The sequence below is a fragment of the Syngnathus typhle genome, linkage group LG4 (assembly GCF_033458585.1).
Source record: "Syngnathus typhle isolate RoL2023-S1 ecotype Sweden linkage group LG4, RoL_Styp_1.0, whole genome shotgun sequence".
In the NCBI taxonomy this organism is placed as follows: domain Eukaryota; kingdom Metazoa; phylum Chordata; class Actinopteri; order Syngnathiformes; family Syngnathidae; genus Syngnathus; species Syngnathus typhle.
Window position 1 is genome coordinate 17,431,718 of NC_083741.1, and position 10,082 is coordinate 17,441,799.

At 45.6% G+C, this 10,082-nt stretch overlaps 1 protein-coding gene across 1 annotated transcript; it reads right to left on the reverse strand.

Moving 5' to 3' along the window:
- Nucleotides 1-116: 116 nt before the first annotated feature.
- On the reverse strand, nt 117-6,245 carry kif28 (kinesin family member 28). The gene is made up of 27 exons (XM_061277161.1): nt 6,175-6,245; nt 5,702-5,896; nt 5,390-5,440; nt 5,160-5,312; nt 5,054-5,089; nt 4,835-4,954; nt 4,655-4,762; nt 4,348-4,502; nt 4,177-4,288; nt 4,042-4,109; nt 3,756-3,898; nt 3,556-3,677; nt 3,269-3,359; nt 3,123-3,183; nt 2,925-3,048; nt 2,715-2,850; nt 2,506-2,624; nt 2,310-2,417; nt 2,128-2,220; nt 1,905-2,045; nt 1,774-1,844; nt 1,558-1,692; nt 1,311-1,477; nt 1,083-1,177; nt 593-722; nt 401-537; nt 117-341 (listed from the first exon to the last, which is right to left on the reverse strand). Exons 1-27 carry the CDS (start codon nt 6,226-6,228, stop codon nt 183-185), a joined length of 3,084 nt encoding a protein of 1,027 aa, XP_061133145.1. The 5' UTR covers nt 6,229-6,245; the 3' UTR covers nt 117-182.
- Between the last annotated feature and the right edge of the window lie 3,837 nt (nt 6,246-10,082).

Consider the following 10,082-nt stretch of genomic DNA (forward strand, 5'->3'; position numbering starts at 1 on the left):
TTGTGATTTATTACTTAAATTTCCGTCTCTTATTTTTTATGTCTGACAGGGTTTCTCTGACCACCGTAGTATCAAATTAAATAAAATAGTGATCTAAAGTAGTGTTACAGACACAGTTTGAACGTGAGTTGTGTTTTATTCTGTACTCCTATTTCACACTCAGTGCTTAACGTTTCCTCGAGTCAAGACCAAGTTCCCGATCGTTCCCGCTTGCGTCGGACGATTGCGGCGACGTCTTGTTTGAGAGCGGACACGCTTTGTTCCAGCTGTTCGGAGAAGTCCTTCAGCAGACCGCTGTGCTCGTCCACGTAGAGGCGGAGTCCCATCAGGTCACATGACTCCTGCCAGAAAACAAGCTTCTGCTCAAAGTGACCACATAGGAGCGTGCGTGTGGACGTACGCTGGGCCTGTGTCTGCGCAGACTCTGCAGCTGAGCCTTGACTGAGGTCATGTTGTGGTAGAACTGCTTCAATGAGCGGGCAAACTCTGCGTCGCAACTGGGCCGAACCGAGCGACTCCGCCCACTGTCACCGCCTACTGGAGAGATGTGACATTGCGGAAACAGACTGATGTATTTGTGTGATTGTGTTACCGTTGGTCACGTTGAGTTGTCCTCTTAAAAGTTGATTCTCCTTCATGAGGTTGTTATTGACTCTTTTCTGTTCTTCAAGGTCTCTCTGAAGTCTCCTCAGTGAACTGTTCATCTCCAAGCAATCTGCGGGCTGCACGTTACATGCAACCATTCATTGTGTGAATGCTGTAAGTATGAATCATGTCTTATTCTGTTTCTTTATATTTGTATCATTCCGCTCACTAACACTAACCCTTACAATAGCCCCGTGCCCTAAACCTAGCCCTAACCCAAACCCTGCTAACCCCAAACCCTCGTTTGAAACCCTAATCCGTGTTTGAAGTGCAAATGGGTTTTACCGGTATGATTTAATTCACTTTCCATTTCATACCAAACTAAGTCTGATTCATTCTGCGGCAGGCATTCAATGTGATGGTAACACATTGTTTGCTTTGCAATGCTGATTTCAGCAAGGCCGTGGTGGTGGAGACAAATGAAAAATTGGACTCACAATAGTATTAACCATGCCAGTCTCATCAATGATGACAATGCCCTCTGTGGTCACTTGAGCGCCTTCCACAGATGATACCAATTCTGCACAGCCCTCTGTCAGAAACACAAAGTTTCGCCGCTATATGTCAACGTTCTACAAAAATCTGCTTTTGAGTACAAAACAAATTCTAAAATCTTTTTTTTTCTCGTTTCCTTGAGTGACTTAGCCGCCTTGTCACGCTCACACCTTGAAGCCCCCAAAGCTCCAGAAGAACAGCGCTGCTCTGAAGGTAGTCCAGTAGCTGTTGGGAGACACGAAGGGAGGCAAAGTGTACTTTGTGATGCAGCGCAGGGTTGACGTTGTGCCAAGCAGCCGGCGTGTACAGACGACCGCCACTGTCCAAAAGACTGAAACTAATTCATGCAAACACAAAAAGAAGCCTTGTAACATCTGGCCATCTATCATTTCTCCGTCTGTGTGTCATCAAGCAGACCCAATCTGAATGCCTCGACTGCGAGCCTCCCTGATCCAGCGCAAACCGAAGCATTGCTCCACAACCAGCTGGACGTCAAGACGCCGGCCGAGCAGCTCAGACGGGTCGATGAGGATGTCGTCTTCGCCCAGAGGCCTGCCGAGTGGGAAAGACAAATTGAAGGCTGCGAGATTGTTGGATTTGAAGTGGAAGTCGTGCAAGTGTGTTGTCCAGTACAATCCGTCAGCGTTGCAAGGAACGAGCTTAGCTTGAAGGATGGCCTCCTCACTACCTTCGGACCCAAGCACCTAACACACACACATTATGATTAGTGTCATCAGTATGATGACGAGCCACGGCCTCGGTACCTCCAGTTGTTCGTCCACGGGAATACGGAAGGCCAGAGACTGCAGCCAGAGGTGAGTAGTCCCCAGGAGCAACGGCTCTACTGGATCCCAAAAAGGGTCTTTGTCTCTGGGCAGGCCAGCAATGGAGAGGCCTTCTCCTGTCTGGCAGAATTTCATTAGGTTCAAGTCCTACTTGGAAATATGCTAAAAGAAAGAAGTTTGAGAGATCCATGTTTGAAATTACATGTTGGACTTTTATCTCTTCCTGATGTTGCTGGTAGAGTTCTTCCATCAGGAATTTGCGGTTCACAAATTTTGCCTTGGACCATATCCAAACCTAATCATGGAAAAATCCAAAAAATAATAAACACCTTTATAGATACTGGGCAATTATGCTGTAATGAGATGTGAGAGATTTGTGGAAACCTGTTTGGTGTGCTGAGAAGTGACTCTGCAAACTATCTCTTTCTCCAGGTCGTGTCCTTTTGAGTCAGACAGCACCAGATTCTTAATCTCCAGTTTGAACTCCACATCCTGCAGACCATCATCGATGTGAGTTTCATAAATGTCATCTTGCATCGTGTTACATTCTACCTGAACTGCTTTTTGAACTATTTATTACCTTATTAAGTTCCTGGCTCATCTGATTGGCTTCAGCCACCAGGGGCATCAATTTGATGTAGTCATAAAAGACGGCCAGCAAACTGGGATCCGTCTGACTGGAATCTGAGCTGCGTTCACCTAAACATAAATGGCCTTAGCTGAGTGTTTATTCAAAAAAAGAAATACAAAATCAGGAACAACTTTCAGTTGTTAGTGTTTTTGGTTCACCCAGGTGGATGCCCTCAGCGGCGGCCAACTCAGACAGGAAGTAGTCATAGTCGTAGCAGCTCCAGTCGTTAGCGACTCTCTCAGACGGGAAACCGATATAAATGTAAGTGCAGTTGGACCCGAGAATGAGTCGGTCCTGGATGGAACCCGATGAAAATGTTATGTCCTCGCATGGACTAAATGTTTGGGAGCGTACGTGGTGACACCCACCAGGTGCTGCAGCTCAGTGGTCTGAGAAACCACTTTTCCATTGATGGTCACCTTGGAACTCTTCAGCGGGGTTAGCGTTACACGCCGCTGGTTGTTTTTCAACACAAGATGACGCTGTTGAATCCTGACACACAAATGCACGATGTATTACACGATCGTTGTCTTTTATGCGAGCCATGGTGTGAGCGTCATCTGTACCCTAAACCCTTGATGGTGATGGATCTGAGGCTGCCTTCACTGAGGCCAATGTCCCACTCACCTGAAAGAACCACATAGGTGAAAACTAAAATATATCAAAACTGCTCATGCATCCATGCTAGAGTGATGGATAAAATATTACCGACCCTCTTGGATGAACAGCTTAACTACACCGGACAGCTGAGCGTCCTCGTTGATGTTCAGGATGTAAGGATACATCTGCATCATTCTCCTCTCCTGACACGCACACATGCACATTAAAAAAGGAATGGGAGTCGGTGTAACGTGTGTGAAGTCTTGGGAAAATTTCATTTTGTACCCAAACTAGTTTAAAGTTCAGTTAAAATTAGGGTCAGGGTTTTAAACTAGAGTTTCAAACGAGAGTTTAAAACTAGGGTTAGGGTTTCAAGTGTGTGTGTGTGCATGCAAGTACCTGTGTGATGTTGGCATATTGTTGCTCCCAGTCCCGAAGTGCCTCCTGCAGATGTTGCTCCCACAGAGTGTGAATGGTTCTGATCTGGAGCTCATTATGTGTCAGCAGCTGACGGATCTCCTCTGCGCATCCGTGCAAACGCACAATCACCCCACTCGTGAAATTCTGTCACAATATAGTCAACAAGCCAGCTTGCTTACTGGTTTCATCATTGGCACTCCGGCCATCCTGGCCAAGTCGACTCAACCGTTGCATCAGCCTGGCATTCTCAGCTTTGAGTTCTTTGACCAGACGCTCGGTGGGGCGCTCGTTCACCACAGGGCGGTTCTGGATGTGCTTTGCCCTAAACAAAACCGTAACTGCATTACTCAAATATTTGGTTTGACTGTATTTTGAGACTTAAACACAATCATGTTTGAGTTGAAAAAATTAAAACAAGGTTGATCACTGGCACCCAAAAGCTCCTTCAAGATATTTCCATTGTACCTCTCAGCAAACCGTAGTGTGGACAGAGACTCTTCATAGCAGATGTCCGCAGGGCTCAGTGTGGCAATCTGTAACGTGAACATGTATCATACCTACGAGTATGTATTAACACAGTGAGGGTGTGTCAGTAATCACCATAACAGTGCGGCTGTTTCCCCCCAAAGCAGACTGCAGCAGTTTGGTGAGAACCGAATCTCTGTACGGAACATGCACCACCTTCCTCCCCACCGCCATGTCAGCGAGGGCACTACAAGCAAGAAGAAGGATGTCAAAGAATAGATGACGGAAAGAGCAGGCCGCGCGGACCTGATGACATTGCCCAGAGTCGTGAGGCTCAAGTTGATGGCCGTGCCCTCTTTGAGACGGTCGGCCTCGGACGACGCCGATCTCTGACGCTCGCTTCCTGCCAGGTCCACCAGGTTAATGTTGGACTGTTTGGTGACGCTCTCTTTAGACAAGATCTTCACAAGAGGTTCACAAAGGGCTCATTAATTAATGAGCAAATGGAGCTTCTGTCACCAAGACAACAGTTGGTAACTCACTAACTAAATCTTTCCTAGTGACAAGTATGAATATTGTAATTTGTGGCTTGTGACATAAGAATGGACGTCACCTGTTTGAGCTGTAACACAATGAGCATGTGTGAGCGGCTGCTGTTTGCGTTCATGTGCGTGGCGGCCGTGGTTCTGGTTCTGGTGCCTTGCTCCATCAACTGCTCCACCTACAGCATTTGTAGAATATTACATCTTGAGTATTTTTATTTATTTATTTTTACAGTGGGGTGTCTCGTCACCTGTGCTGCACTATCGCAAGGAACTGTTCGCAGACCCTCAACATAGAAGCCCCTGTGCTGCTCCTCACGGACACGGAGCCCCCCAGGAGGACGAGAACCACGAGACAGCAGGTCTACCACCTGGTGAGACGTGAAGGTGAAGAGCAAGGTTATTCACTAAGATAAAGAAAAGAAGAAAGAGGATTATTATTACCATGGCAACATCATGACTTATTTTACCTGCTCATTGTAGATTTCCAACATACTGAAGAAGACCTGTGAGTACGTCAAACATGAGGACATTTAGAACAAGTGTCCACATCCACAAAAACACAACATAACATACCTGGCATTGTCTCATCTCCTGGTTTTCTTTAATGGCTTCAAACAGTCGCTCACACAGTTTAGGAACCAGGCCTTTATTGGGCCTGTAGCCCACCATAGAGTAACTCTTCCCAGAGCCTGTCTGGCCATAAGCCAGCAGAGTGGCATTGTAACCCTACACGCATCAGCCAACAGCTCGAAATTACATTATACTGTCTCTTTTGAAAATAAGAACCTAATGATGTTTAGTACCTGGAGTGCATTTTCCAGTATTCCCTCTCCAAGGTCCTGAAAGACACAGTCCTGGGGGGAGATGACATGGAAAAAGTATTTACGCACTATACTTTGGCTTTGCCATCTGTGAAGATTTGAAAGATTAACTTCTGTGGCGATAGTTTCGCAAATTACATTTTTACAAAAATGCCATGTCAAATGTCAAAATGCAACTTTTCTACATACCTATTTTGTGCAAATTTTGAATCTGCCTTTATTATTCTATAACAAGAATAATGATAATAATAATGTACTTCTAAATTTGCTTCTGTTATGCCCCCCTATCCTTACCTGGTCCGCATAGCGCCCGCCTGCCTCCTCAGGCAGGTAGAGGCCAGTGTGGTCCTGAATGATGTAACCGCTGTGGGACCAGTAGGCATAGTCAAAGCAGAAAGAGCGGCGGCACTGAGAGTCGCGCGGGTCCTGGATGCTGATGGAGTTTGCTGCCATGGCAATGATGCAACGGCAGCCTGCATCCCGTTCTCTCTGTCGACCAGGACCGTGAACAACACCAAATGGGCGATGGAAAAACGATACTTCTCCATCAGGTACCTAGAACTTGAACTAAATTATGACTTCATTCATTGACTTCAGATTATAATATTGATTATAGATAGACTGGTTGCCAGTCAATCACAGGGCACTTTTAAAAACAGACAACTTAATTACCACAAGGTATGTGATTATGGCACATGGGTCAATAAACCTGTACAAGTACAAAAGCCGACTGTAGAAAATGTAAGAGAGAATGAAAACTCACTGACCTTGTTGAATGGTCGGACTCTGACGGCCACTTTGACGCAGTCCCTGCCGTGCATGTCTGGTGCTTATTACAGGAGGAATGACACAGGCCAGGGCAGAGAGCGACACACACACACACACACACACCTACCTGTGTCGTATTACATGCTGTATAATGAGACACTGTAATGTGCAGGAAAGAAAAGACGATATGATTTGAAATAGTTAGTTAACAGTACACAACAATTAGCTGTGCAGGTTGTTTTATAGTATTTCCTCCGTTAGTATGCTATATTGCTTGTTAGTGAAGTTGAGCAGGAGATCAGGTTTCACTTTCACCTTGCCTGCCGGCTGCCACCATGAATCATTCATATGCACGCAACATTCCACTTTAGGGGGGGGGGGGGGGGGGTCATTTATGTCCCATGGAAAATGAAAATTATGAATGCATGAAAAAATTAACACATATTTTACAAATGCATTTTTCACGTTTGATTGGCTTGTTAATAAATACAATCTAAAAGACCATGAAAAGATTGCTATGATGTTTTATGTCAACCTGGGTTTTTCACCACACAAATCTTATACACAGACAATCTATTTGGCAAACCTCAATAAGAGTCTCATGGCAGTTCAATTTGGAGATGCTACAGATTTGACTGAAAGAAATCATCAGAAAGATTTAACGCCTTTATTTTGGTTCAAACACGCGTACATCAGTTGAAAAAAGTGACATATATACGCTTCAGAAAATAACTTCATTTGTTTTCAATTAAATTCTTACGACCGGCACTCAATTGTCCATGCAAGCGCCTCAATGCTGTGAATATATTGTACCGTGAGATTATCTTACACAACTAGTCTAAAAAGAAAAAACAACTGGTGGCAACCAAGCCCTAAAAGATACCGATACATTGGAACAGAGCTGATTGCTGTCGGCATGCCGACGCCCTGACAGGAAGCGTCGTCACACGGCCGCGTCATCACATCAGTTGGACGCTGCTGAGCATCACTTGCCACACCGCCAGCAAGTTGATGCGCTTGATATCAAGTCTAGGACCTGTGAAGTCCACCTGGAGCTCATCGTTGAAGTCCAGGTGGAAAGTGCCACTCCCGCACTTGATGACAATCTGAACAATGACAAGATGGCGGCAGGCTCAGTAAGCTCATTCTGCGATCAATCGGTAACAAAAACTGATTTTTCAAGCATCTTTAATCACCTTGAAGGGGAGACCAGCTTTGAAGGGGCGTCCTTGGGGAAGGTCCCTGGTCTGCTTGTGACTCCACTTACGGCCCACTCTGGATTTGAGGGTGAAGATTTGGCTCTCCAAGTCCATATTCAGTTGCAGCGCCTTGGTAACGTTCTTTCCGCTGGCGTCACGCACGTCCAGATTGACTACCAGCCTGCCGCACAAATTCCGTTGTGCTAGCGGCCTTCTTTGTGTGTGTGTGTGTGCGTGTGTGTGCGTACCTCTTTGCCTGGGGATTGGATCGTCCTCTGATGACAATCCTCCGGGCCACGCTAAGACCGTTGAGCGGAGCGTGGAATCCACCATTCTGTGCACACCCCAACAAAAAAGAATGCTGACAACAAGGCGATGCACGGCAACGTGGAAAAACATTACTGAACGTGGGTGAATCCAATTTACTGGTGTCTACGATCACCTTTGGCCATGAAGATGAAAATAAATACCACAAGACTATTTTGGTGTATATGTTGAGCTGAACAAGCAATGCCCACTTGATGTTTGAATTTCCAGTACAAACCATTGACTCACGGGGTTGGCAAGCATGGCGAGCAGGCACGAGCATGTCACGTTGCGGGAGGAACACGCCTTCTCCTTGGTGAAGATTGCGCACATCTCGAGCTCCCCGTTGGTCAGAGGAGGACAAGTGGGGCAGGGAGCAGGAGTAGGACAGGTGGCAACCTTGGCGGTAGTGGTGCAAGGGGGAGAGGTAGCAGCCTTGGCGGTAGCGGTAGTGGTGCAAGGGGGACAGGTGGCAGGCTTGGCGGTAGTGGTGCAAGGGGGACAGGTGGCAGGCTTGGTGGTAGTAGGGGCGGGAGGAGAAGTAGGACAAGTAGCAGGCTTGACCGTAGTGGGGCAGGGAGCAGGAGTTGGACAGGTGACAGGCGTGGCTGTAGTGGTGTTGGTGACAGGCTTGGCTGTAGTTGTGTTGGGATAGGGAGCAGGAGTAGGACAGGTGACATTGGCTGTAGTGCTGGTGCCATCTATATGAAAATAGAGCGCACATTAGAAGACACTCAAACGTTGCTGTTGAGTCCCACAAAGGGTTGAACAGTGGCCACGTTTTGAGAGATGATTTGTGAACATATTCTGGCAAAAAAAGGAACTACTCAGAAGTTATCATTTCTTAATAAACATTGTCAATTATGAAATTATAAAAAGTTCAAGAGGGAGAGTTGACCAATGTTAATATTGAATCCATTTGACAAGACTGGCTTTGATGGGCAGGCCCAGTGGCGGTTGTGAGAAGGTGCCACGGCGGAGAGCATGACATCCTTCTTTTTTTAGTGTAGTGACACGCTAATACTGTAGTTACAAAACAAGACCTATACTCACAAAGGGGCCTCTTGCAGATGTAGTCGTGACTAATGTCACATGGGTGGTCGTTCCAGGCACCGCTATGCGCACGTATCTCAACGCAGTTTTCACAATTATTCATGTTGTTCGGCTCATTGTGAGGCCAGAACCTGCAAAAGATTGCAAGAGAACCTGCAACGTTTTTGGCACCAACTATTTCAGTGATGTTTTTCTCAAATAAAGAGAATTCTTTCAGAGATCTTGTTCATGAAAGTGAGGTATTTTTCAAGTTTCAACATCATCATTTAAAGCAGTGCTTCTCAATTATTTTCTGTTACGCCCCCCCCTAGCAAGAAGAAAACTATTCGCGCCCCCCCTCCCCACCGTGACTATCCTAACTTGTCTTGTAAGTCGTAAAATGTTGCACTGTCGCAAACGTGACAGAAGTAACAATGAGAGCGCCACTGCCCCCTGCTGTAGTAAACGCGCAATTACACTTTATTCTAGTACTGCCAAAAAAAAAGCCTGTTCCCCAGGGTCACACGCGCCCCCCCAGGAATAGCACCGCGCCCCACTATTTGAGAAGCACTGGCCTAGGTGACTGATTCACAATTTGGTTTTGTCTGATATCAGAGATTAAATAAAGAAAACCAACTGGCTGATTGATTTGTTTTAATTGAGAGGAAAAAAAAACAGCAAAAGCATTTCACTAGCTGACCAGGAGATGGCGACAGCGTGGCATCTGAAGACCATGGATTGTTTGTTCTGCTATAGCCTAGGTGACTGATTCACAATTTGGTTTTGTCTGATATCAGATATTAAATATAGAAAACCAACTGGCTGATTGATTTGTTTTAATTGAGAGGGAAAAAAAACAGCAAAAGCATTTCACTAGCTGACCAGGAGATGGCGACAGCGTGGCATCTGAAGACCATGGATTGTTTGTACTGCTATAGCCTAGGTGACTGATTCACAATTTGGTTTTGTCTGATATCAGATATTAAATAAAGAAAGCCAACTGGCTGATTGATTTGTTTTAATTGAGAGGGGAAAAAAACAGCAAAAGCATTTCACTAGCTGACCAGGAGATGGCGACAGCGTGGCATCTGAAGACCATGGATTGTTTGTTCTGCTATAGCCTAGGTGACTGATTCACAATTTGGTTTTGTCTGATAATAGATATTAAATAAAGAAAACCAACTGGCTAATTGATTTGTTTTAATTGAGAAAAAAAAAAACATCAGCAAAAGCATTTCACTAACTGACCAGGAGATGGCGACAGCGCGGCATCTGAAGACCATGGATCGTTCTGCTATGCCGGTTTAAAAAAAAAAAAAAAACGTAATTAGCTAGGGGTCAAAGGTCAAAGTTTACGGTTCAAAGTTCAC